This window comes from Brassica napus, chromosome C6 (genome assembly GCF_020379485.1).
Source record: "Brassica napus cultivar Da-Ae chromosome C6, Da-Ae, whole genome shotgun sequence".
NCBI classification, from domain to species: domain Eukaryota; kingdom Viridiplantae; phylum Streptophyta; class Magnoliopsida; order Brassicales; family Brassicaceae; genus Brassica; species Brassica napus.
In genome coordinates this window covers 36,168,166-36,195,651 of record NC_063449.1, presented here as the reverse complement: position 1 = coordinate 36,195,651, position 27,486 = coordinate 36,168,166, and the positions used below count along the sequence as shown (strand labels likewise).

Sequence of the window (27,486 nt, the reverse complement as noted above, 5' to 3'; positions counted from 1 at the left end):
AACGTCAACATACATTAAATTCAACAATGTGACGATAGTTTTGGGCAAAAGTGAAGATGGCTACAGTCTGTCGTGGATTTTATTATTCATAAAATAATTATAAAATTTGAAGATAATAATAAAATTTGTTACAATAGTTTACAAATGAAATTAAATTTAAACTCTTTTTAAATGAACTGTAAGAATCTATCAAACATGAATAACACAAGATTTAATTTTTGTATTTGATTTTCTAAATTGAATGACCATAAATTTAAAAATGATTTAGTAAAATATTTAAATACAAAAAATAATAATAGCTAGATTTTTTTTTAAAAATGAAAATATTGTAAATACAAAAATTAATACACTAGATTCCAAAATCTTTCAGAAAAATGTTTTAAGTACAATAATAAATAATTTATAATTTTTATACATATTTTTGAAACTTAATGTAATAAATATTTTACAATCAATTATTAGATACGAATGGGTTATAAAACCTGATATAATTAATTTCAAATTCAATGTTAAATAAGACACCCAAATATATTATTTAAATGCTAGTTGACCAAAAAAAATTATTTAAATGCGAAATACTCTTCTCTCTGTTCCTAAAAGTAAGATTTTCTAGAGTATTCACATTTATTAAAAATTTAATAAATGTTTACAATTTAATTTATTTTTTATTTTATTATTCATTTTTCAATAACTTTTCATCAATAAAATTTAATTAATTCAAATATTCTCAATTAACTTTTCTCAAAAGTATAAAAAAGTACTTTAACAATATAGAAAATCTATCTTTGTGGAAAAAAAAATCTAAAAAATTTAAAAAAATTTATTTTTGGGAAAGGAGTACTAAAGTAGAAGAGGAAAAAAGGGAAGACAAATAAAAACCAGCGAAAGCAACGTGGTGCATGAATGAAGCCAATATTAAATGCCTGACGCTTCCCACTCAATTTCTCGTTTTCCTTAAGAGAATCATAAAAGAACAAATTACAGATCGAATCGAATGTTTAATTACATTATCATCAATAGAATAACATGACGAACAGTTCTCTTTTTCTTAAATCTAAAGATACAAAAAAAAGTAAATATAAAAGAAGAGTGTTTCGCTATTTTCTTTTCACTTTTTCTGTGACTTCTCTCTTTCCAACCGTTTCCTTTTTCCTTGTCTCTCTCTGATCATGGCTTCCTCTGCATCACCTGGTACTTTTCTATCATTCTTATTCAATATGTACCATGATAAAATCGATCTTGAAACGTTTTGGGCTTTTTCTAGGAGTGAAATTTGTGCCAGAAGAGGATAACTTCTTGCAGAGACATGTGGCCTTCTTTGACCGGAACAAAGATGGCATCGTTTATCCCTCGGAGACATATCAAGGTACGGTTTGAAAAAGAATAACTCTTTAGTTAGACCAGGATGTCTTGATGAATCTCATAATCTCTAAAATTATATTTGCCTTAGGGATCTTTTGTTTTCTTTATAGTGCGTGGACTTATGGATTCTGTAGTAAGTAAAGATTTTTTTTTATATTCTCTGACTGATGTTACGGTCGGATCATGCCGAATGACCAAAAACAAGAACAGGGTTTAGAGCAATCGGATGTGGCTATCTCTTGTCGGCATTTGCTTCTCTGTTCATCAACATGGGTCTAAGCAGCAAAACTCGTCCGGTAACTTGAAATCTGAACTATTAACACAATTAAAAAGTTAAATATTGGTAGTGTTAATTTCATAGCTTATGACAAAAGGAATCAGTGATATGTGTTTTGATCTGCAGGGTAAAGGTTTCTCCTTCTCATTTCCCATAGAGGTTAAGAATATTCACCTTGCCAAACATGGCAGCGATTCAGGCGTTTACGATAAGGATGGCAGGTATCTGATAACTTGCGTGTAGTATATACTCCCCTGTTCCTTAAAGTTATACTCCCTCTGTTCCATAAAATTACATATTCTAGATTTTTCAGGCGTTTCAATAACATATTAAATTTACACATTTTTTGTGTTTATCTTTTTTCCATAATTTTAAACCAATAAAAATTCAACTAGAACAATTAAGTTTTTTGAAATTTGCAATTAATTAGTAAAATATGCATTGAAAATGTAAAAAATTTATCTTTTAAAATAATTTTTTTCTCTAGAATATGTAACTTTAAGTAACAGAGGGAGTATATTCTAGATTTTTCACACATCTTAATAAAACACATTAAATTTGCATAGTTTTTTTGTGTTTATCTTTTTTCTATAATTTTAAGCCAATAAAAATTTAACTAGTGCAATTAAGTTTTTTGAAGTTTGCAATTAGTTGATAAAATATGCATTGAAATATAAAAGATGTATCTTTTTGAAACAAAATTTTTCTCTAAAATATGTAATTTTAAGGAACGGAGGGAGTATTAAATTACGCAAATTCTGATGATTTTAGTATATTTTAATTAATACTACTGTATTTTTTTTCTATAATTTTTTTGGAGGTTTGTGGCATCAAAGTTCGAGGAGATGTTCGCGAAGCATTCAAAGACACATCCCGATGCTTTGACGGGGGAGGAACTCAAACAACTACTCAACGCAAACAAAGAGCCTAATGATCGCAAAGGAGCGTAAGTATCCCAACCGGTTTAGTTTCCATCATAACCGGAAACGCGATCAATAATATTTAGAGTTAAAAAATGCAGGATTGCTGGATATACGGAGTGGAAGATGCTGCATTATTTGTGTAAAGACAAGAACGGTCTGTTGCACAAAGAGACAGTGAGAGCTGCGTACGATGGTTCTCTTTTCGAACAACTCGAGAAACAAACAGCTTCTAAGAAGCATCCATAAACAAACTCTTATATGCTTTGTGAATCTGTCTTATTTGTTAAAAACTTTTATTACATCAATGTTATCTTGAACAAGCGTGAAGATTTCAATGGGTTTTATTTGTTAAAACTATAGTTTTTTATTCATTGTGTACGTACTTGTATATTTTGGGATAATTCATTCAAATTAAAGGCAAACATATCTCAATCTCTATGGATTGTTTCTTGATCACTAAATTATAGTAACGCCATTCAGGTAAGTACATGGTTTTGGTTCAACTGATAGAAGTGTTCCGAATTTAACTTTAACTGTGACATTGTATGGATAAATTTAATTTACCGAAACCCAATATTTCTAATGTATGCTTTAACATCTCCAACTTCACTCCAGTTTTTACTCCAAAATAAAGTTTGAGGTAAGAAATGCTTTAATCCTATTTCATTTAAATTGATGGAGTAATACATTTATCTTTTTTTCATTATTCTATTTTTACTCTAAAATGGATTAGGATTTAAACTAATTAATGTCAAAGTAACTACCATGTAAACTGTATGAACCGAAATTCAAGCCCAAACTAACCAACTATCAACAACTTTACTTTCAACAGAAATCAAACCCAAAACAAATGACTTTATAGATACTCGAATTCTTCAACCACTAAACTAACACTACTTGGTTAATACTTGCATCCTTGCTCCCAGCCATGTAACCTACTTCCTGCAAAGAGCATAATATGTTCTTGACAATCTTGTCAATAAACTTACCAAATCAGATCTCGTCTTTGTGGTATCTCTCAATGTCTTCTTGAATTACTGATCTCTCTCTATGTACTATAGACCGTCAGCTTGAAAAGCGTATCGAGCAGTCTATTCAGTGGTGTACTTATTCTGAAGAAGCACTTGAGAAAACCCGTTCCAGACCTTCATCGAGTCCAGGGACATGTAAAGACCAACTTTTTTGTGTCGCCTTACAGAGAATACAAGTAGCATCAATATTATTGTTTCATAAGCGATAACATCATTAAGATTGTAATTTGAACTCCTATGTTTTCCTAATTCAATCAAATTCTTAATTCACTCAAAGACTATTAGTTTGAACTTTGAATCCACTTAAATTCCTAATTTGACATCGAAGTTTATTTGAGTGAGAAAGAATTTAAACGATTAGATTAAAAGCGATAACAGCAGTAAGATAGTAATTTTTGGTGTGCAAAAAAGACTTTGTCAAAATTCGAAACAAGACCTCCTGACCTCACAATGTTTGTATGTTGGGCCGATAACATACTTATAGGCCTTGGAGAAGCAAATGAAACTTACTGTTTCTTTAGAAAGAGAGAGGATGTGCTAAATATCAAACCATTGAATAAGAAAAGGAACCACACATTTCACATGTGCGCGAGTTAACAAACAAAAGATTCAATAGCCAGTTAAGTAGCTAACCTCTTATTATTCTCTACTAAAACTTTGAATAAAATCATATCTACCGACCCTACCATCCAAAAGAGAAACATAAAAAACACGTGAGAACAAACCGGTCTAGCCAGTAGTACCAACCGTTTCTCCCCGGTGAAAAAAAGCCCCACATGGTTTAATCAAACATGCCTTTAAAAACAGAAAAGCAAAGCGTGTCTGAAGCATTACCAAGAGGAAACCTTTCACTACCTTGTTTTTTTTTTAAATCTGTTTGGGCAGAAATAGAGGAGTAATTTGTTTTGTGTTGGTATTTTTCGATTTGGTTTGAGATGGAAAGAGATTTTCTGGGCTTCAGCGACAAGCAGTACTTGAATAACGTTGAGGATGATCGTGTCGGAGAACGAGGTTTGTGTTCTTGTCTCGCTACTTGTACGCTTGAGGGTTTAAGAGAAACTAAAAATTAGGAGATTAATTTAGTAATAATATAGCCGTATAAAGCAGGTTTATCATCGTCAAAACTTTTTTTGTTATAAAATCAATAATAATAATAATATTACATCTTTGACCAAAAAGATAATAATATTTACATCAAGTTATGCATAAAAGTGAGGATTGGATCTTCAAAGATGAGTACTTTGACGTCAACAAACATGGATGATGTAGGTTCCAGCACGAAAGCAGCTAGACAGTGGGGCCCAGAATCTGCGGCCAGCATTCACCGCAGAAGCCAGTATAGCGGTGCGTTTCAAAACGCGAATCCTCAGCTGACTATCTTCTATGCTGGAACCGTTAGCGTCTTTAATGACATATCTCCGGATAAGGTATAGATTCATACAGTTCACAATTACACTTAGCATGTACTGATGTACTGACCTGTGATTAGGCTCAAGCCATTATGTTATGTGCCGGGAATGGTTTGAAAATAGACACTGGAGAGAGCAGATTGAAGAAACCTCTTATAGAAACTGAAAGAGTCTATGGAAAACAATTCCATAACGCTGCTACTGCTGCTGCATCATCAAGCTCTGCCACTTACTGTGATAATTTCTCTAGGTGTGGGGACAGACCCGTTGGTGCGACTAATGCAATGAGCATGATCCAATCGTTCAACGTAGATCCTGGCTATATGATGCCTTCAGGTATATCTATATAAAAAATAATTATATTCAAGGTTTATTCAACAAATTATATTAACACAACAATTGCTAAAAAAAAATTCAGTTCCTCAAGCTCGTAAAGCATCGTTGGCTCGGTTCCTGGAGAAGCGCAGAGAGAGGTTTGATTCATATATTCGTTATAGGGTTCCTTGATTTAATTAGAAAATATAATCTAAAAGAGTTGTTGTTGTTGCAGGCTCGTGAATGCAATGCCATACAAGAAGATGCTTCTTGATTTGTTGACAGGAGAATCATGTGGAATGAATTACTCTTCTGCTTCTCATACCTAAAACCACCTTTCTTCTTTGGTTTTTCTTTTATCTCTTTGAGGTTGTTACAATGGTAATTTGTAATGTAACTGTTGAGAAAAAATGCGAATCAAATCTCAAAAAAGCAAGGAACTTAAAAAAAAACCATATTGAGGCTTGTTTAGAGGTTGTATATTGTTACGCTTCTAAACCCTTATTTATGACAGCTTCAAAACTCGATTTCTTTTTCTTAATACATATTTATCATAGAAAAAATTAATTTTCCTAAACTTAAAAGACATGAAATTTTATGGACAGAGATTTACGAAAATAATCAAATAATTATGAAAATATTAAATTTTCCCAAATTCTTAAACACGAAAACATAAGGAAGATAACAAATTTAGTAGATCTCGTAGTAGTGATCGGTTAGATGATCCAGTCAAGTTTTCTAGCCAGTTTTCACCTGTCTAGTATCTTAGATTATGTAAGCTAATTAAGTAACTACTCGAAAAAGTGCAAAGGTGAGTTATTTTCACACCGTTACAACTCTTTAATCTTCTTCACTAATTACGGGCTTACAATACAATTGGTTAAGTAGAGAATAAAAGAGTGGAAATCACATAAAAATAATTAAAGGGTTTCGGGTGGCCTAAAGTTCCCAGCACACCACTAAGGAGAGAGGGAGTGTAACTCCTAGAGACCATCCTCATCGCCAAGAAGAATGGGTGGAGAAGTAACCAAGAAGTCCAACGAGTGGTGCGTTTATGTAAGTCGTGGGCTCTGATTGCACGAAGTAAGGTCTCGAGTCAGGAAAAGCATCAGTGACATTGGGCCCACCAACAACAGCACCAACGAGAAGGTTTGGGTTAGGATTTGAGCTGAGGAAATAGCGAGAGCCTTCCTTGCAGCCTATACGTGCTGGATGGGCCGAGACTGAAGGAACCGAGCTGCCACGGTGGTGAATCCTACGTGGAAACCGTCGACCGTACCCAACCATGTAAGACATTCCCAACGGGTTGTCACCCAAAATGTAATCCACCTGTTCATGCGTCACAACAACAACAAAAAAAATCAAACAAATTTCCCAAAATGGCTTATTATATCTAAGGTTTGGTCCCAAAGCAAAACGGCTATGTGTTTTGTTTTTGGTCCAAAATGTGAGAAAGTTTGGGACCATGAGTTTTGTCTCTTACCTGACGCTTGGCGACTTGGCGGAGGAGAGATGGGGAGGCAGTTAATTCGCCACAAGGCACGACCTTTTTGGCATGGCTCAGATAGTTAGAGTAAGCCAATAGGAGAAAAGATAGTGATGTTACATGTTGCATGTTACTCCCTCCAGTTTTCACAAGCAGACCTCCTGTGTAAGACAAAATATAGATTTACTACTATTTAATTAATATAACTTTAAAACATTTATTTATTTTTTGAATGAAAAGACAAAAGTAAATCACGTGAAATGGGAAAAGTGTGCCTTGATAATGAGAAAAAAGTGAAAATAAAAATGATGGATTGTTTACCTCGAGAGTATTGGACTTGAGGGTGAGATACTCCAGGCAATATAGAACAGATAAATCCATCGGCGTTTTGCTTGAAAGACTCAAAATACTCTGCTTTTCCCATTAGCACTTCCTGTTACCAAAACATGACAAAAACACTTATGTTAAACCCATGCATGAAATAAGGTTTTGAGATATGGAATGGGCAGTGGATAATTTAAAAAAAAAACAGAGAGCGCCATGTCAAACTAAGATAATGAAAGGGGACTTGACAAATCCCTTTTCTTAAGCAAAAAAAGACTGTTGAGAAATGACAAAACGAAAAACCCACTAAGCCTTTTGCAGCAGAATGGGAACTGGTAAGGACATAACACTTTTCTCAGTCTTTGTGCCACATGCTTTGTGGCAGTAACCAAAGACTTCTCTACCCTTTTCTCTTTTTATTGTCCCCACTTGCAGCCTATAGGCCTGAAGCCTGGATACTACTAAATAATAATGTTGTGTAACTAGATGCATATATAATGAAAACCTTAGTTTTAAAAAACCTATATCCAAAACCACAAGTAGGAGATATACTCATGTGATACACCACATACAAACTCCTTTCAACAGGAAAAGGCCACAAAGTCATATACTGTATACATTTCACCTACCTACAATGGATGATCAAGTGTCTAATATTATATCTAGATTTTATATAAATCCACAATTTTTATCCACTCACTAGTCATGGTTCATGGGACTGGCTTCCATATGGTAACGTTATCTTATTAAAATTATATGATGCCAAATCTAGGAGCATATACACTGGACAGAAAAAGGGGAATGTCCAATGAGGTATGTCTTCCCTTAAGATTTAGCTCCCATATCACATGACCATTTCTAATTGGTTAGAACATGATTATCTGGGGTACTTAGTGGGTTTTTTAGTATGTGGATCCCCACAAAACTTTTAAGGATCAGTTACAAAAACTACTAATTAAGAACCGATCTTAGTGAGTTTCTTACACTGTTCGCGGGCCTCACTGACACGTGGCGGCCCGCGATTGGTTTGTTTTTTAATTTTTTTTTTTAAAAAAAAAAAAAAACTAATATGGGTTTTTTAGGGATAATCATGGCCTTATATCCCATGTTTCATCTTATATCCTATAGTTTAAATATTCCATATGACTTGTCTATATTAGCACGACCCTAGCATGCTGATATTGGTTCACACATCTATGCTGGTTTTGTTCTAAGATAAAAAGCTTTTAATGAACACACATATGGAATACCAAACTAGCTAGATAGGATCGTAGGACCCATAATTGTAATGTGAACCCCACTTCCAATTATATGATCGAAAGTCGTGCCATCAACACGTGATAACCAGACAACACCATCTATCTCTCTACCTATGTTAAATTTAATTCTTATACATTAGTAGTCAGTCCCCTTGCAACCAAACAAACAAGAAACACAATTCTCACACAAATCTTGGTTTCTTGATCTACAACTAATGAATAATCAGTTGATAAAAAAAAAACAAAAAAACAAATGAATAATTTAGCTGTGGTTTACCTTGGAGATTAAGACATTAATCCCAGCATGCTTATTATCCCAACCAAACTCATTAATGGTATCTCCAGCCCTGAGAATCACCTCGTTCTTCACAATGAATTCTCTGTACGCTCGTTTCCTCGAGGCTTTGTGCAGCCACGCCGCACCCCACAGTAACTCGTCCTGCACAATCGTCCAGATGATAAGAACACGTCAAATCACAGTGACCATCCAACGGCTGACACTAAAATAGTAAAATACCAAGTCTGACTGACGGTTTAACTGTTTTTTTCTCACCTGGTAACCGTTGAAGTCACAGTAAAAAGGACACACCGCGTGGTAGAGACTGTTACTGTACGCACCACGATACCTATTAGCAAACGCGAACACCTGCGCCACGTTAAGTGTGTTGTCAAATTTACTTTCTCAATCCAAAACATAGTTTTTTTTATATATCTTCTTTTTTGTCAACTATTATATCTTTCTTTAACGTCAGAAATTATTCATTCAACCGTACATATACGTAAGGAAATTACTCAAAAGTCAAAACATTTATATTTGAGAATATTTATTTATAAAAAACGAATCACAGAATGAGCAAGCAAAAAAAAAAGTACTGTAAAGAATAATATTATTAGGAAGCATGTGGAGAGAATCTATTATCTCACAAGCAAAGAATCATTGATTAATTGAAAACTTTTGACTATTTAAACATTTTATAAAAATAAGCATAAAATAGTTAAATAAATACCCTCAACACTAGTAACAAAATCAGAATATTTTTAAAATAATTACCACAGTCAATGAAAAAGCATTTAACTAACACACAGACAAGAGTTAATGGTAATAACAGAGTAAACAGCACACGCGGCTCAAGTCATAACCAAAAGCAAGCGATAGTTTGGTGATAGTAACGTACCCTTGTGGCCCGGTCAAGCAGCCGTCTGGAGTAAGCAGGATCACGTTTCCTGAAAACGATCGAAGCCGCGGCCAACGCGGCGGCGGTTTCACCGGCGACGTCCGATCCAGGATGAGCTCTGTCTATTCTGTAGACAGTGCGAAGTGTGTCCATGTCTTCTGGCCTTTCCCAGCAGTTATGGTCGGAGTAAGCGTCTCCCACCTGAACGAAAACGACGCCGGGAATCGCCGTCGCCTTTAGGAGGTAATCGGTTCCCCATTTGACGGCTTTCACGGCGTTTTTAAGCTCAGGTCCCATGGTTCTCCCGAAGTCGATTATGCTCCATGACAGCATTGTCGTCGTGAACGCCATAGGGAAACCGAACTTGACGTTATCTCCGGCGTCGTAGTAACCTCCCGACAAATCCACCTGAGATTAGTAATAAAAAAAAAAACAGAATGCTGACAATGTCACAAAAAGTTAAAAAGAGAAAATGTTGAAATGTAGACCCACGCCGGCGGAAGAACCGTCGCGTAATGCTGAGTCACGGCGCCATCTGAGGCGTTGATCGGGAGGAAGCTTGCCGGAACGCTGACCTTCGAAGAACATTATGCTTTTGCGGAGCGCATCGCGGTAATCATGTCCTGCGTAAATCGCTGGTGAAGAGAGAAGCACGATGAGCAGAACCAGGGAGAGACTTGGCGCCATATTTTACTCTCTCTCTCTCTCTTGCTCTGTTTTCTTCTTTGTTCTGTTATTAGAGGGAGAGAGGGAGAAGACAGTGAGGAGGGAGTGTTGATAATAGGACCAACGAAGGGCTCTTTATACTAAAAAGTTCTTTTTGGGTTCCAGATAAAGAGCCAATGAATGGATGCCACGTGGAAATTTGTAACTGGAGGCAGATCCGTGTTAGATTGGGTATGGGGGTTTTAGGATTCCGAGGCTAAGTTCGCTTGACCGGGTAAGAACCGGCTTTAACGGGTCGGGTTAAAATATCCGGGTCTAGGGTTTGGGTGTTATTAGTTAATGAAGACGGTGTGTACGCCGTTGGTACGGTGAGGGAATAAAAAAAAAAAGTGGAAATCTGTGAAATGAATAATGATAAAAGAGATTTTTAACCATGTGATCCACCGCCCTATTGTCGTGCAACACGTGTTGTGACTCAATTAGGTGTTCTTATTAGGGAAATTAGGATGCCTACCAACTATCTATCCATTATTCAGCACAATGCCAAGAGCCCACATTTCAGACACTGTTGATAATTATGGAAGACACTGATACCCCTATACTTCATATTCGGTGTGTATAGGCAAAATATATCCCAAAGATACGATAGGATTTGTAACAGGATTTGTCAGACCAAAATTACAACCCTTCTCTTGTTTACTATTTTAAAATTCTAAATTTTCAGTTTTTTTCTTTATTCCATCATATCCCAACCAATCCAAAAAGTCTCCCAACCTCTTTCCTCTCAAAAACATCTCCAGTCCATCAAACAAGTCCTAGATTCTCTATCTGAAGACACCAAATAGAACAAGACGAACAACAAGTAGATACCATCAGATCCTCCCCTTTGGCAAACTTATTGAGATACCTGAAAAGCCCTCTTTCTCAGAACGATTTGGTCGATTCATCATTTCCAAGCAGCTAAAGGTCGCGAAGAAACATGAGGCATGGTTATTTTTTGCCGGAAAACTAGTAAGATTTTCACTTTGAGAATTCGCATACCTGACTGGCTTGAACTGCATGAAGTTACCTAATTGATCCAGGTAGCGTCTTGGAATTTTTTTCACCAAGTCGGAGGATGCCGATGAAGATGACGACACACCAAAGAATTCATCTGCGAAACTAAGTATGATCTCTGGTCATGCAAGAGAGATTGAAATCGAGGTTAAGGTAAATAGTTTCAGAATTGTATACACTAAATCCGTTATCAAAAATATTACTTGGATAACTTTTTGAGTAACTGCTATTTTTAACTCTAACAATACACCTCTATATATGTACAAGTTAGATGCATTATATGAGGCGATTGAAGATCCGCAATTGTTTTGTCTGACGAGGATGAAAGACGTTAAGATGGAGAATGTAATATTGATGTGTGAAACAGTAATTTTGAAACCTAGCAACTGTAAAGCAAAAACCGAGGTTGTGGAAAACAATGGTGTATATTTAGAATACGTTGTGGTTGTTGTGAGGGAATATGACGAGGATGTAAGAAGTTGTTATAAGAATGTACCTTAACCTACTAACATATCTAACAACACTATAACAATTTGATAATATTTCTACATGTATCATTGAATTTAGATTTTTGAGATTTGTTGTTGAATGGTTAACTTATTTAATAACAGATAACAACTTATTTATCAACTTGCTATTAATCTTGAATATGTTAATAATGCAAAATTTTATTCAAAATTAATAGCAAGTCTCATATACAGCATAAGTTAAAACTAATTCATTGTTAGACGTCTAACTTGTGTTTTTGTGAGCTAATACTATTTTCAGCAGCCATTTGCTTGTTTTATCCGGTAAATAACATTTTCAAGTATTTTGTGTTTTGTTTTGTTTTGTTAAAGCTAATACTATCTTTTAAAAAGACACATAATGTTTTTAGTCGGCTATACACTACCATGTAGTATAACATTTGCAATTAGCCATATGTTTTTCTAATACAATTACAAATGATATTTCTAATTTGAATGTTAAACTTCATTTAACTAACATGTAAGCAGCATATCTTATAATAAGTCATTTAACTAATTTTATATTGATATGCTACTATTATATTTCATATATCGTAAATAATGTGTTAGCAATGCAAATATAAAATTAGTTGTCCATAGCCTAACTTAAAACAAGTTTTCGTGATACTGAGTCATTTAGACGTCTAACCTTTCTTTTTGCGGGCTAAAGTTATGTTTAGCTCGGGTTTGCCTATTTTATCCGGTTAACAACATTTTTAAGTATTTTGTATTTCCTTTTGTTGAAACTAATATTATGTTTAAAAAAACACATAATTTTTTTACTCTTAATAGTAATTCTATGTGTCATCTACCATTCTCTATTTTACTATTAGACTCTTGTTATGTATATTGTTCATATGTAGATTGTTAAATGTCCCTGAGTTTGTATTCTCAAGTTGTTATCCGTGTTGGCAAATAAAATATTGTCTATCACTTTATATGTATGGCTAAGTCAAATTGCCACCACTTTTAGGAATGATATATTTGAATCCTTTGTAACCGGTTAAATATGGTCTACGCAATCTAAGATTTAATTTATATGTCCATGATATATTGTAGCCATCCATTACTTCAACTAATAAAAAAGATAGGCTAAAACCTTTCATTTCAATTAAATATGTATGGCTAAGCTAAAATGCAAATAACCATCATTTTCAAGAATAATATATCTGAATCATCTATATCAGCTAAACTCCTCTATACAGAAGCTAAGATTTAATATATATACATCTATGCTATATTGTAGCCATGTAATTATCATATTATCATAGCATAAATCTTTGATATATCATATTAGAAATTTTTAACTTACTGTAACTATCATCAATATATGAGTTTAACATTTCCAATACGAATTAGCTAGGTTGACCTCCTCAAGCTCATCTCTAAACCTGTTTTACAAGATTAAGCAAATCAAGATTAAGCAAACTTGTTTGAACTCAATATAAGAAAACTAACTATGATCTTTGTGTTAGTTCACATTGCGTCACTGATAAGCAAATCAATATTTTAATGTGTATGGCTAAGTTAAAATGTAAATAACCATCATTTCAAGAATAATATATTTGAATCATTTATAACCGGCTAAACTCCTCTATACACAAGCTAAGATTTAATATATACATCCATTATATATTGTACTCGTCTAATTATCATATTATCATAGCATAGCTCTTTGATACATCATATTATAAGTTTTTAACTTATTGTAACTATCATCAATATATAGTACTCGAAGAATTTAGTAGTTTCAATACAAGTTATTTAGAACTTCTCAAGCTCATCTCCAAACCTCTTTTGCAAGATCAGTTCATTATGTGTCACTGAAAAGAATATAAAACAACTAACTATGATCTTTGTTTGTGTTAGTTCAGATAGTGTCACTGAGTTTTTATCAGAGGATGGTGAAGTAGACCAGATCCATATTTTGATTAGCTGGCTAAACGAATAACAACCATATACACGACCATACAGCCAGCTAATTCTGAGACGGTACCTCTTGATTGTTGGAAAAATGACCCGAAGAATTTTTTGTACGATAGAGAATGAACTCTGGTAGAGAGAACTCATAATCTTGTTCGGGACTGTGATAATGATGATGAATGGTTGGATGCGCTCAAGTGTTTATGTAGAGGAAGAAAATGGAAAAAAGAAGCAAGGAAATTCATGATCTTCTTTGGTTGTTCGCAACTCATGAACTCCTAAAGAAATAAGCAGAGAAACTTAAGAACTCATGAAATTGTTCAGAATTCACGATTTTTTTTTTAATTTTGTTTAGATTCATCAGACAAATGTAAAAAAAAAAAACAGAAGAAGAAGATGAAGAAAAAAACAACGATAATGAGAGAGAAAACAAGTATTTTTAAACCAAATCTATACTAAATCTTTGCCAAATATCGACAAATCTAATAAAATATTATCAGCTAACCTATTAATTGTATTTCCCTATAGGACACAAGTTCTATCCGAAACTTTTGAGGCTAATTTCGTCATTACATATCATCCATTATGCCAACAAAATTACAAGTTTTACTGTTCTTGGTACGTAGCTAATATCATAAGTTTTCTTTGGTTTTAAGCAAATTATCCCTTCTTATTATTTGTTTTATTAGTCGATTCTAACAGCAATGTTGAAGAAAACTCGTGCTTGTGAATTTGTGATTACGAACGTCTTAAAACTCGATGTATATAGTAATGTAATAAATTTCAGCTAACATCCAACTTTCTCCCATTTGCAATCTGGAATCCACTTTGGTCATGTGATGTGTATTTGAACAAGACATCTAGCATTTAGTTGATCCGGAGGTGGAATTATTAAATAGTATTTTTTTTTATAAGTTTATTATTGTATTCTCTGTCATTTTTATAGAAATGCCATTTAGTTGATTTGAATATATTTTAGTTGTATTCTCTGTGCATGGTTGTATTAAAATTCTTTTAAGAGAACCTTGCAATTTGTTGATTGTAAGTACAAGACAGAGCAGCATTGGTACCTTAGGATCGATGGTAACAATTACAAAATAGTCAATCATATAGGAACATAATGGCGCATTGTACAACAGGGTGAACGTTTGATCAATGAACTTTTAAGGTTCAAGAGACTTGTTTTTAAAACGATCAAAGAGTTTCTTTCGATAGATTTTTTGAAACCAACTTCTTGAGAGATGAATTTAATATTCGAATCACGCGAGAAATAAATAAAAAGTTATAAGTTTATTATCAAAAATCTTCCCAAACACATAAGCCTCAACTTTGTTTATATAACCCTTCCTTACAAACCCTAATACGAAAAGGATATCATAAACTTAATTTTTTTTAAATAATCATAATTATCTGTAAAAAAGAAAATCAAAACCGAAGTTGAAAAGCTATATTCCTCCAATGTTGGCGCCATATTCAAAGATGCTGCTGGATCACATAAGTGTGAAGTATGGTAACATTTTACTTCGTTTTGGTAACCTTTTTTAAAAAATAGCCCTGTTTATTTGCATGTCGATGTGATTTATGATTCGTCTCTAGTTGTAATTTGTTGTTCCTTGTAGTGAGAGTGGCTATACTGCTTTGATTTTATCGATATATATTTTTTAATTATTTTAATTTCTAGTGATATGATTGGTGGATACATATTTGTAAGATATTGCAAGACACAAAAGAACAATATTTCAGTTATTGGTTGCATCAACATGCAAATGAACTAGGCCGATATGTTTGATATTTGATTACATAACTTACCGCATAAAAATGAAGAGTCTTAAGAGGGGAAGTATGAGTTTTGATGATACTTTTTTTTCTTCTGAGTGATGAGAGAATTACCTAGAACATAATTAAATCAAAGATATGTTTATTTTGAGGAATTATGATGAGAAAATAAAATTGAAACAAACAAAGAAAGAAACAACCTCGTGGATGCCACATGAAACTAACCTCGTGGATGCCACATGAAACTCTTAATCATTACTCTCTCCGTTTCATTATATATAATGCCACTTAGACATTTTTCACGCATATTAAAAAAATGATTGAAATGTATTTATGTTTTCATTAATTACGTCTAATTGATCAATGATATTTGAGATAAATAAGTTTATTTATTAGATCAATGCATTTTACAATTAATATTCAGCTGAAAATAAGTAAAAACTATTTTGAAAATATAAAACGACATTTTTTATGTAACAAAAAAAAAAATTAAAATGACACTCCTTAAAAAACAGACTACAAATTAAATGTCCTAATAATTAAACTTTTTTTTTTGGGGGGGGGGGGGGGGGGGGGTCAAAAATAGCAATGCGACATATGGACATATTAATGAATGAATCATCTTTATCCAATTCAGATGTCCGGATTCATCATCTTTATCCAATTCAGATGTCCGGAATCCGGATAGTACGCTTCAACACGCGACGATATGATGTTCCAATGAAATTATGTTCGCAAACAAACAAACACGCGAGGTCATATCCTTATCAGTCGCCTGCTCGAAGGGAGTAGCAATAAGACTACCAAAACGACCACCCTAGCCCATGGGAATTATTATCTTTTACTTATGGTTTTATGAAAAACGTTTTCCCAAAGCTAATGTGAAAACAAGAATTAATTTTTTCTAGAAAAACAAAATCAGGATGTACTACTTCACTGCTAGGTTTTATCTTCTTCTTCTGAATAAAGATAGCTATATTAATCTTATAAAAAGATGTATATATTTAAAAAGATTAAATAGTTTTTAAAAACTGGTTGTTTGATTAAACTCGAAATCCCAATATTAAATCTAATATGTACGAACAATAATGGGGTTGACTAATATACACGAAAGGACTGGTTCTATTGGAGCTGCGCATGTGATCATCTTCGCACTGGCTATGGTATCTCCTATGACAACATTTTAGTGTCAAAACTACATTATGTTAGTGTAATTTTAGCACTAAATTTTTTTTGAGTCTCCAACCACAATACCAAATATTACACTAAAAATGAATATTCTTTATTATTATATTATTAATCAAGATTCTCTTAGTTTTTAATAGTTTTAATAAATATTAATTATTTTTATGACTCAAATATTTAAATTAATATTAAAACTGTAACTAAAAAAATATGTATATTTCAAATGTTTAAATTAATCTTTAATGTATTTTAATTTTTTTTATAATATAAATTAATATTTTCATATTAATTAAAATTTAAATATAACCAAATAACTATGACATTTTAAAAATATTTTATCCAATTGTAAAATAATCATAGAAATCAAATGTAACTAAACATTACTAAACAATGTATAGAATAAACATTTTTTATGTAAATAAATAAATAAAATTTAAAAAACATTTGCCGTTGCTACAGTGTTACACCAAATATAGTGTGACATTGTAGCAAAAAACAAAATCACACTAAAATGCAGTTGCATATTATTAGATGATATACATTGGTTTATTATGGTTTAGTGTTAACCAGCTGGTCTAAGTTTCCTTTTGCTTAACCAGTCTATTTAAAGACGTTGTAACAAACTTTACCAATTTAATCGATCAATTCATTCTGTTCAATATGGTATCAGAGTATCACCCATGGTGATTTTTCGATCTTGATCATGAGTCCCTCGATTCCTCAGTTGTTGTTGCGATTCATTGAAGATTTGATCGTTTTCGAGCTCGAAATCGTCTTCTTCGTCTATCTCATCTCCATTGTCTTCCTCTCGATTGCTTGAGCTTCATTCGTTTCTTGATTTCGCATTCGTTTCGTCGTCTTTCTCCGAAATCAACTACGATTCCTTCCTCTGAGCACGTCTTTCAGCTGCGATTGCTTCTAATCAACAGAGTTTCTTGGATCAGTATGAGAATCCGTACTATCTTCACAGCTCCGATCATGCTGGACTCGTCTTGGTCTCCGATCATCTCACATCTGGTTCGGAGTTTCATTCATGGCGTCGATCTGTTCGGATGGCTCTCAACATCCGCAACAAACTCGGTTTCATCGACGGTACTATCCCTAAACCCCTGGATACTCATCGCGATGCTGGATCTTGGTCTAGGTGTAACGATATGGTAGCTACCTGGTTAATGAACTCAGTCTCTAAGCAGATAGGTCAGAGTCTTCTCTTCATGTCGACTGCTGAATCTATTTGGAAGAATATACTTTCCCGATTCAAACAAGATGATGCACCGCGTGTCTATGAGATTGAACAACAGTTGAGTAGATTACAACAAGGTTCAATGGACGTGAGTGCTTACTATACCGCTTTGGTAACTCTCTGGGAAGAGTACAAGAACTATGTAGATCTTCCTGTTTGCACATGTGGAAAGTGTGAATGTAATGCAGCTGAGCTTTGGGAGCGACTTCAACAGCGCAGTAGAGTGACTAAGTTCTTGATGGGACTTAATGAAGCTTTTGAGCCAACGCGACGTCACATCTTGATGCTTAAACCTATTCCTTCTATTGAAGATGTCTTCAATTTGGTTACTCAGGATGAGCGCCAGAAGTCCATCAAGCCAAGCTCTACTCCTGCAAGTGTGGTACTTCAGAGTTCTAATTCTCCAGATACCTCAATGACTGATGCATCCTCTGATCATGCCGCGTTAGCAGCAGCTCATTCCAACTCTAGTTATCGTCCTAAACAGAGACCACTTTGTACTTATTGCGGTCAGCTTGGACACATTGTGCACAAGTGCTTCAAGCTTCATGGATATCCCCCTGGCCATAGAAACAATAAGTCGTTTGCTCCTGCTTAGTCTCCTGGTGCTGGTTTTTCTCCCCGAGGTCAACAAAACTATAACCAGCGACCACCTCAGTACCCTCAACAATCCCATGCGCAGCAAAAACAAAAGACTAATGTTGTGGCTCACGTGACTGCTAATGTTGCTAATCCAGTCCCTGCTTCAGGACAAATGGATTCAACTCACCTTCAGCAACTTCTTCAGCAGTTACAAGCATATGTGAATCCTTCCCAGTCTGTGAATCCTCAACAGCTGTCTACTGTGAATGAGAATGGTTACATGGCCCCTCAATCCACGTCTGGTATAATTTCATTCCCCACTACTAGCCTTCGTTTTCAAAATAACATCCTCACTTTTCAACATCAATGTTTTTCCTCTCTTTCTTCAACTTTACCTCCTAATGCTTGGATCATTGATAGTGGAGCTACTACACATGTCTGCTCGGACTTGTCACTCTTTAGTAATACCTCCCCTGTGACTGGTGTTACAGTCTCTCTCCCGAATGGAATTAGTGAACACATATCCCATATAAGAACTGTGCATTTATCTCCTTCACTTGTCTTGCATAATGTGTTGCATGTGCCCTCATTTCGCTTTAATCTGATTAGTGTCTGCAGCTTACTTCGTGATAATAATCTTTCTGCTCACTGTGAATTACAGGAGTCTACTCGGGACTCGATGATTGGTAGAGGAATACTTCTACACAATCTTTATATACTAGAGAATGTTGATACATCTGCTTCTTTAGCTTTCTGTGGATCCTTGCAAGCTGATGTGCATATATGGCATCAACGCCTTCGACACTTATCTTCTTCCAAGTTAAAGCTTATCTCTGGTATTTTGCATGTCGCTGCGTCTAGTTTACAACATTCTGATCATTGTTCTGTTTGTCCACAAGCTAAACAAAAGAGATTGTCATTCGTTTTAAATAGTCGTTTGTCAGATTGTCCATTTGATTCGATACATTTAGATGTTTGGGGTCCTTTTTCTGTTTAGTCTGTTGAAGGTTTTAAGTACTTTCTTACAATAGTAGATGATTGTACAAGAGTTACTTGGGTTTACATGATGAAATATAAAAGCGATGTTTTGACTCTTTTTCCAGCTTTTCTTAAACACATTAAAACTCAATATAATACAGTTGTTAAAGCGATACGCAGTGATAACACACCAGAATTAGCATTTACTAAATTGATACAAGATCTTGGCATGGTTCACCAATTTTTTTGTGCATATACTCCGCAGCAAAATTTCGTTGTAGAACGTAAACACCAGCATATTTTAAATGTTGCACGTGCATTGCTTTTCCAATCTAATGTACCTTTGGCATATTGGAGTGATTACATATACACTGTTGTTTTCCTCATCAATCGTACCCCATCTATCATTCTTCAAAATAAAACACCCTATCAGTTGCTGATGAACAAGGAACCTGACTATTCTTTTTTGAAATCATTTGGTTGCCTTTGCTATGTTTCTACTTTGTCTAAGGATATAAATAAATTCTCTGCTAGAGCTGATGCTTGTGTCTTCTTGGGTTATCCTGCTGGCTATAAGGGATATAAGGTGTTACACTTAGCTTACAATAGTATTTCTATTACTAGAAATCTTGTTTTTCATGAAACGACATTTCCCTTTCTTAATTCGAAATCTTCTTTTCATGCATCATCTCATAATTTCTTTGATAAAATCATATTGCCATTACCCATTCTCGTTGCCATTGATGCATTAGAACCTATCATACCTTTACAACAACCTGCACCTTTTGTTCCTCCTATTCCTCAAGAGAGTGTAACTCACAACACAGGCCAGGGACAACTACTTGGTGACAGGCCTAGGCGTACTGTTAAAACTCTAGGTTATTTGTCCCAATATCATTGCTTTCTTGCTCGTGCTTCCATTATTCCATCATCTCTTGATTCTTCTTCTATTCCTTCTTAACCATATTCAACTCCCTATACGTTATCATCTGTTCTCACTTACTCTCACCTTAAACCTTTATATCAATCATATATCTTTTCATACTCCCATGAGACAGAACCATCATCTTTCAAACAGGCCATGTTATCACCTCATTTCAAACAGGCTACTATTTAGGAATTACAGGCTATGGAAGCGAACCATACATGGACGGTTGAGTCTCTGCCACCAGGGAAGAACGTGGTTGGCTGTAAATGGGTATACACGATAAAATACAGAGCAGATGGTACTATAAAGCGTTACAAAGCTCGTTTGGTGGCTAAGGGTTTCACTCAACAGGAAGGTGTTGATTTCACCGATACTTTCTCTCATGTCGCCAAGCTTGCCAGTGTTAAGCTCTTACTTGCTCTTGCTGCTATTCAAGGGTGGAGTCTCTCGCAGATGGACGTCTCTAACGCGTTTCTGCACAATGATCTTGATGAGCAAATATTCATGAGTATTCCTCAAGGCTATGTGCCTGCTGCAGGTGTTTTACCGCTTAATCATGTTTGTCGGTTGCATAAATCTCTTTATGTACTGAAACAGGCATCTCGTCAGTGGTATCACTGCCTTGCTGTGGTCTTTCTCTCAGCAGGTTTCACTCAATCACCAGCCGACAACACTCTTTTCGTGAAACAGTCTGGTGGCTTTGTTGCAGCACTTGTCTACGTTGATGATATAATGATAGTAGGCAATGATGATGCTACTGCGAAACTTCTCAAAGATACTCTTTATCAACACTTCAAGATGAAAGACCTTGGTCCTCTCAGATTCTTTTTGGGTCTTGAGATTGCTCGATCTTCTCAAGGCATCTCTATCTCCCAGCGAAAATATGCTTTAAGCCTTCTTTCTGATGCTGGCCTTTTGGGATGTAAGCCTAGTCATGTGCCAATGGATCCTCTTGTGAAGCTGGGTATGCAGTCTGGTAATCCTCTGGCTGATCCAACACCTTATCGTGCTTTGATTGGTCGTCTGTTGTATCTAACAATCACCAAACCGGATATAACCTTTGCGGTTCATCTGACTGTCATACAGTTAGGGATCAGGTCAAGAATGGTTTCCTCACGCTGATGCACGTCAAGAGTGCCAACCAGCATGCTGACATCTTCACAAAGCCGTTGCATACAAGACTATTCCGCTCCATTCTTGATCAAATGTCCATTTCAAGTCTCTTTCTTCCAGCTGATGCTTGCGATTCAAAGACTTGACTGAGGCATATTAAATGATATACATTGATTTATTATGGTTTAGTGTTAACCAGCTGGTCTAAGTTTCCTTTTGCTCAACCAGTCTATTTAAAGACGTTGTAACAAACTTTACCAATTTAATCGATCAATTCATTCTGTTCAATACATATGTCGTTCGGTTGGAGAAAAGAAACATCACATCACACGCTATTTTGATGTTTTACCATGCCGTTGGACTTGGCCTTAGCGCCACCTTAATTTAAAGCTTTTTTTAATTGTTCTCATCAAAATTAATTTTCTTTTCTTGGAATCAAAATTATTTCGACAAATGAAAAGATGCAAAGAAAATGGACGACCAAGAAAAGAACAAAGAAAGAAAAACAAAAGTAGATAGAGGAGATCGTGATACGGTGATTTCTTTAAATCCGCCACGAATATAAGCCGATTGATTAAATATCACTAGGATCATATTACCGTAGACAATCAATGCGTTTCTTATCAACCAACAAATGTCTACTCTCTCTGTTCCTGAAAGAAGGATTTTATAGAGTATTCACGCATATTAAGAATATAATAAATGTTTACAATTAAATTTATTGTTTATTTCAATATACATTTTTCAATAACCATCAACCAATAGTATTTAATTAATTCAAATATTTTCAATTAATTTTTCTTAAAAGCATACAATTTATCAACATTAACTACCAAAAGAACATTAAAATTATAGAAAATCTGGAACAAAAAATAACTCCAGAAAATCCTCCTTTTAGGAACAGAGAAAGTATTTGGTTACGCAATGGAAGTCGATTTGGGTGGCTGCGCATTCCTAGGGTCCTGTGGATAATCTAGCATTTAATTGCACAAAGGTATCTAAATTTAGATTATACGAACCTCGATCCTTGTTATTCGAATCAAATTAGTTTGTAAGCAAGATGAAAGAAAACCGGTAAAAAGGTCATAAGAACTTGTTTATCCAGTGTTTATATCCTCTCTTAATGCGAGAGAAAATTATACTCACCGCAGCTGGTTATCCGAGCAATTATCACGAAATTGTTACAAGCTGCCTTTAACATTGCAAAGCCCACATTTGGTGTGACTAATATATTTATCCCTTACAACCTTCACCCAACATTACAAAGCCCACATTTATTACTTATCTTTTTTTTTTTTGTCAACTTTATTCCTTATCTTATAATATTCGAAGCCTAAGTATTTATTAATGCAACAATGGAGTTGTTCGGTTGGTGTTCGAATCAAGAGAGATATATAGATTGAAGTGTTTTGACCAAAAAAAAAAGAAGAAGATTGAAGTGCATAATATCGAGTGTGAGATGATTTTCTTTAATTGGAACCTCTCATGGATTTATCATGTTAAATCTATAAAATTCTTATAGAAAAAAGAACCTGAAATATCAAACAAAGTCTCACATTGGAAATTAGACAAAACAAAGTCTAATATATAAAGAGATGTCTAATTCTAATTAGTACGAAACTTTTTGGGAAAGAAACTAAAAGTAAATCCATACGGGCTTGCCTAAAGCACAAAATAAACAATATCGTAATAATCAAACAATATAAAGTTGGACATAAATTTAATAAATTCCAACATTGATACCAGAGCACCAGGTTGACGAAAATCTGCAAGAAGACCAAAATACCCTCCCTTCAAGTAAGAAAAATGGAGGTTCGGCAGAAATTAGTCAGAAGATCATGGAACCTGTAATGACATTCTCAAAGGACCGAGACGTTGTGAGAGGCACATTCTCAAAGGAAAGAAACACATAAAATGAGTGTGGTCCTTAGTTTGAGGGGAAGAATGTGAAATATCAAACAAAGTTTCACGTTGGAAATTAGACAAAGGAAAATCTAATATATAAATAGATATCCAACTCTGATTAGTACAAGACCTTTTGGAAAGGAAACCAAAAGTAAATCCATGCGGATTTGCGTAAGGCCAAAATAAACAATAATCAACCAATATAGAGTTAGACGTGCATTGAATAAATCCCAACAAAGAATAAAATAAATATGAAATGAAACTGGTTAGTAACTCGTTTTATATTGCCAAGTAATGCGTAATTTATACTTTCTTTGTTTCATTGTATATATTCTTTGAGGTTCCAAACACAGTATAAATAATACTCTTATGGAAAGCTCATCAATCCAAACACACACAATGGTAGTAGAAACGATAACAATACCTTTTCTTCTACTTATCATCTCCTCCCTTATCCCACCAATCCTCACCGTTGATCCCCCACTCCCATCGACCGACGGCTCCGATTTCATCCGTACGATCTGCAACACCACACTATACTCCGATCTATGCTTCTCCTCTCTCTCCACTTTCGCCAACTCCATCCACAATGACTGGAACCGCCTCGCACGCGTAGCCATCTATCTCACTCTTTCCAACACTCTTCACCTTGTCTCCTACTTCCAAAACGCTTACAGCAACTGCGTTGACCACGGTTGTGGTGGTGGACCCCACAACTCAACGACTTCTGCCCTAAAGGACTGCTTAGAGAATCTTAAGGATGCGGTCGATGATATGAGAGGGTCGATGAAACAGATGAAGGAGCTTGTCTCCACGGGCTCGGTCCAGTCGTTTAAGTTCCAGATGAGTAATGTCAAGACTTGGCTCAGCGCAGCTCTCACTAACGAGTACACTTGTACGAACGGGTTCGAGGACTTCCACGATGATGGCTCCATCAAAGATGACGTATGTACACGAGTGGAAGACATCAAGAAGCTGACTAGCAATGCGCTTGCTTTAGTCAATCGCTACGCCGACAAGACTATACCTTAATCATTCATCGATCAAGTTTTCTTTTTTTCTTGAAAAATGAATTTATATACATCAAATTTAAATCTAATATATGTGAGTTTTCCTTAGCTGTATAGTATGTTTTCGTGTCGAAATTATTATTTACTTAAAATCATTTCAGTCGTTCTAAACAATATAAAACGAGTGTGTAAAAGGAATCAGTTATAGTCTCGTTATTCTTACATCGGTTGTCGTTTTAGGATTTTCTTATATTATTTAGAATATATAAATCCATAAACTCGTTTAGAGAACGTGATAAAATAAATAATTGAAACGATATGTTGTCTGTTAACAAGGTTTTCGATTTATAGATGCATAATTGAGGTTGATCAAAAAAAAAAAAGATGCATAATTGATAATTTGGTATCATTACCATGCATGCGCTGTGACTCCATCACCGCTTAGTTACTTTATATGAGAATACCTGGTTTCAGATATGTTTGTGAATCTTGCATTCCGTTGTACTATTCACTACAAGAAAACAGCGATATTCTGACGAACATTCCGACGGAAAATGAAATCCTCGGAATATACCGAGAAAATTCCGAGGAAACACAAAATTGAATTTCCTCGGAATTTCCTCGGAATATACCGACGGAATTCCGAGGAAACTACAGTCCGTCGGAATATTCCGAGGAAAACTGTGTTCCTCGGAAAAAACCGATGAATTCCGAGGAAATATTATAGCCGTTGGAGAGCCGTTGGGGGATTTTACAAAATTCCGAGGAAATTCCGACGAACTAGTTTTTTCCGTCGGAATTCCGTCGGAATTTCCTCGGTATGTCGGCAGGATTTAAACTATAAATACAAGCACTCCTCTTCCTCTTCATTCACTTCATATCTTCATCCTCCCTCTTACTCTATTTACACACGAATTTGATTCATAAAAAATATGTCTTCTTCAACTTATTTTCGTTCTTGGATCGATCGACCTCATTTGGATCCGAACACGAGATTGCTTACGGAAGAATACCAACGAGGTATAACCGAATTCATGGGGTTAGTTCACCGACAACCGGAAGCAAAAACAGGTATGTTAAGATGTCCTTGCTCTAATTGTAAAAATAGAAAGGTTATTAAAGAGTGGGATGTTTGGACTCATCTATATTTGAGTGGGTTTACACGAAGTTACAAAATTTGGTATCATCATGGGGAAACTGATTATGAACATGGTAGTACTAGCGAACCTCAGCCAGCGGTTAGATTAGAAGAACCAATTAGAACGGATGTAGATTATGGTGTAGGTACTGAGGAGATGGTAAATGATCATTTTAGAGGGGAAGATTTACCCAATGCAAAAGCTAGGAGATTTTATGATATGTTGGATGCTGGAAAGCAACCATTGTACGAAGGTTGCAGAGATGGTCATTCAGCTTTATCATCTGCTACAAGATTGATGGGCATTAAAACAGATTATAATTTGGCTGAAGACTGTGTGGATGCGATTGCTGATTTTGTAAAAGGTATTCTACCCGAGGATAATGTAGCTCCTGGTTCATACTACGAGGTTCAGAAACTCGTAGCTGGTCTTGGTTTATCGTATCAGGTAATAGATGTATGCAGCGACAACTGCATGATTTATTGGAGGGCGGATGAACAGCGGGTTACATGCAAATTTTGTGGAAAGCCTCGTTATAAAGATACGAGTGGAAGAGTTCCAGTGCCATATAAAAGGATGTGGTATTTACCTTTGACGGAAAGGTTGCAGAGGTTGTATCTGTCTGAACGCACAGCGCAACCAATGAGATGGCATGCGGAGCACTCAACAGATGGTGAGATCAGACATCCTTCAGATGCAAAAGCGTGGAAGCATTTCCAATCAAAGTATCCCGACTTTGCGTATGAGAGAAGAAATGTCTACCTTGGATTATGTACTGATGGTTTCAGTCCGTTTGGCAAGAGTGGAAGACAGTATTCTCTATGGCCCATCATTCTTACACCATACAACCTCCCCCCAAACTTGTGCTTGCGACGAGAGTTTTTGTTTCTCTCGATTCTCGTTCCCGGACCAGAGCATCCTAAGAGATCACTTGATGTGTTTCTTCAGCCACTAATATATGAGTTGCAACAACTATGGGCTCAAGGTGCTAAAACATATGATGTTTCGTGTAAAGAAAACTTTCAAATGCGGGCAGTACTAATGTGGACAATAAGTGATTTTCCAGCATATGGTATGTTGTCTGGATGGACAACGCATGGAAGGCTATCATGTCCATATTGTCAAGATAACACTGATGCTTTCCAACTAAAGCACGGAAGGAAAACGTGTTGGTTTGACTGTCACAGGAGATTCCTACCACCTGATCATCCATATCGTAGGAGTAGAAATTTGTTTACGAAGAACAAGAGGGTGTTTGACAGTCCACCTCCGGAAATTTGTGGGAAAGATTTGAAGATACAACTAAGAGATTTTGGTGCAGAAAGGACGCCAGAAGTCGGTGGACATGAGCGTTTTCCGGTAGATGCTGTTGGAGAACTACATAACTGGCACAAAAAAAGTATTTTCTGGGATCTGCCATACTGGGAGGATCATCTGCTAAGGCATAATTTAGATGTCATGCATATTGAGAAGAACTTTTTTGACAATCTCATGAACACGATCCTTAATGTTCAAGGTAAAACAAAGGATAATTTGAAGTCAAGACTGGATTTAGTCGATATATGTGCTCATTCAGAACTTCATGTTGATGAGAATGGTAGGGCTCCTTTTCCCATATACTGACTTGATGCAGAGGGAAAAGATGCGTTCTTTGATTGGATTTCAAACGATGTTGAATTTCCAGACGGTTACGCATCTAATTTGCGTAACTGTATCGACAGAAAGGAAGGAAAGTTTACTGGCTTGAAAAGCCACGATTGCCATGTAATGATGCAGCGCCTCCTTCCGTTTGCCTTCAAGGAACTATTACCACGAAATGTTCATGAAGCAATTGCAGGGATAAGTGGTTTCTTCCGCGATTTATGCACGAGATCAGTGACTCTTGAAGGTATTGAAAATTTGAAGACTAACATAG

At 35.3% G+C, this 27,486-nt stretch overlaps 5 protein-coding genes across 6 annotated transcripts; 4 read left to right on the top strand and 1 right to left on the bottom strand.

Moving 5' to 3' along the window:
* Positions 1-990: 990 nt before the first annotated feature.
* LOC106449833 (probable peroxygenase 4) lies at positions 991-2,998 on the top strand. The gene is made up of 6 exons (XM_013891524.3): positions 991-1,191; positions 1,265-1,366; positions 1,573-1,658; positions 1,766-1,860; positions 2,460-2,585; positions 2,661-2,998. The coding sequence occupies exons 1-6, from the start codon at positions 1,170-1,172 to the stop codon at positions 2,806-2,808; spliced, it is 579 nt and encodes a 192-aa protein (XP_013746978.1). The 5' UTR covers positions 991-1,169; the 3' UTR covers positions 2,809-2,998.
* A 1,241-nt stretch (positions 2,999-4,239) lies between these two features.
* On the top strand, positions 4,240-5,844 carry LOC106446486 (protein TIFY 7). 2 transcript variants are annotated; one of them, XM_013888232.2, is made up of 5 exons: positions 4,240-4,604; positions 4,863-5,020; positions 5,083-5,338; positions 5,421-5,475; positions 5,553-5,844. In XM_013888232.2, exons 1-5 carry the CDS (start codon positions 4,529-4,531, stop codon positions 5,644-5,646), a joined length of 639 nt encoding a protein of 212 aa, XP_013743686.1. In that variant the 5' UTR covers positions 4,240-4,528; the 3' UTR covers positions 5,647-5,844. The 2 variants fall into 2 exon arrangements, with proteins under 2 accessions (XP_013743686.1, XP_022560739.1); XM_022705018.2 differs by having other exon boundaries at positions 4,413-4,604; positions 4,806-5,020.
* Positions 5,845-6,105: 261 nt separating this feature from the next.
* LOC106446485 (endoglucanase 8) lies at positions 6,106-10,347 on the bottom strand. The gene is made up of 7 exons (XM_013888231.3): positions 10,054-10,347; positions 9,562-9,969; positions 8,940-9,032; positions 8,664-8,825; positions 7,125-7,236; positions 6,801-6,964; positions 6,106-6,646 (listed from the first exon to the last, which is right to left on the bottom strand). The coding sequence occupies exons 1-7, from the start codon at positions 10,246-10,248 to the stop codon at positions 6,314-6,316; spliced, it is 1,467 nt and encodes a 488-aa protein (XP_013743685.1). The 5' UTR covers positions 10,249-10,347; the 3' UTR covers positions 6,106-6,313.
* Positions 10,348-16,576: 6,229 nt separating this feature from the next.
* On the top strand, positions 16,577-18,514 carry LOC106448512. Its single transcript, XM_013890387.1, has 2 exons — positions 16,577-16,651; positions 17,603-18,514. Exons 1-2 carry the CDS (start codon positions 16,577-16,579, stop codon positions 18,512-18,514), a joined length of 987 nt encoding a protein of 328 aa, XP_013745841.1.
* A 4,079-nt stretch (positions 18,515-22,593) lies between these two features.
* On the top strand, positions 22,594-24,711 carry LOC125588603 (21 kDa protein-like). The gene has a single exon (XM_048760111.1). It carries the CDS (start codon positions 23,792-23,794, stop codon positions 24,452-24,454), a length of 663 nt encoding a protein of 220 aa, XP_048616068.1. The 5' UTR covers positions 22,594-23,791; the 3' UTR covers positions 24,455-24,711.
* The last annotated feature ends 2,775 nt before the right edge of the window (positions 24,712-27,486 follow it).

Excerpts from the sequence above, each read along its gene's own strand:
- LOC106446486 (XM_022705018.2), top strand. The coding sequence starts at position 4,529 with ATGGAAAGAGATTTTCTGGGCTTCAGCGACAAGCAGTACTTGAATAAC. Across the intron at positions 4,605-4,805 it reads TGATCGTGTCGGAGAACGAG|TGAGGATTGGATCTTCAAAG; the intron begins GTTTGTGTTCTT and ends TATGCATAAAAG. Across the intron at positions 5,476-5,552 it reads CTGGAGAAGCGCAGAGAGAG|GCTCGTGAATGCAATGCCAT; the intron begins GTTTGATTCATA and ends TTGTTGTTGCAG.
- LOC106446485 (XM_013888231.3), bottom strand. The coding sequence starts at position 10,248 with ATGGCGCCAAGTCTCTCCCTGGTTCTGCTCATCGTGCTTCTCTCTTCA. Across the intron at positions 9,033-9,561 it reads TGCTTGACCGGGCCACAAGG|GTGTTCGCGTTTGCTAATAG; the intron begins GTACGTTACTAT and ends AACGTGGCGCAG. Across the intron at positions 6,965-7,124 it reads TCAAGTCCAATACTCTCGAG|GAGGTCTGCTTGTGAAAACT; the intron begins GTAAACAATCCA and ends TGTCTTACACAG.
- LOC125588603 (XM_048760111.1), top strand. The coding sequence starts at position 23,792 with ATGGAAAGCTCATCAATCCAAACACACACAATGGTAGTAGAAACGATA.
- LOC106449833 (XM_013891524.3), top strand. The coding sequence starts at position 1,170 with ATGGCTTCCTCTGCATCACCTG. Across the intron at positions 1,192-1,264 it reads GGCTTCCTCTGCATCACCTG|GAGTGAAATTTGTGCCAGAA; the intron begins GTACTTTTCTAT and ends GGCTTTTTCTAG. Across the intron at positions 1,367-1,572 it reads TCCCTCGGAGACATATCAAG|GGTTTAGAGCAATCGGATGT; the intron begins GTACGGTTTGAA and ends AAACAAGAACAG.
- LOC106448512 (XM_013890387.1), top strand. The coding sequence starts at position 16,577 with ATGGGGTTGACTAATATACACGAAAGGACTGGTTCTATTGGAGCTGCG. Across the intron at positions 16,652-17,602 it reads TCATCTTCGCACTGGCTATG|AGTTTCTTGGATCAGTATGA; the intron begins GTATCTCCTATG and ends TCTAATCAACAG.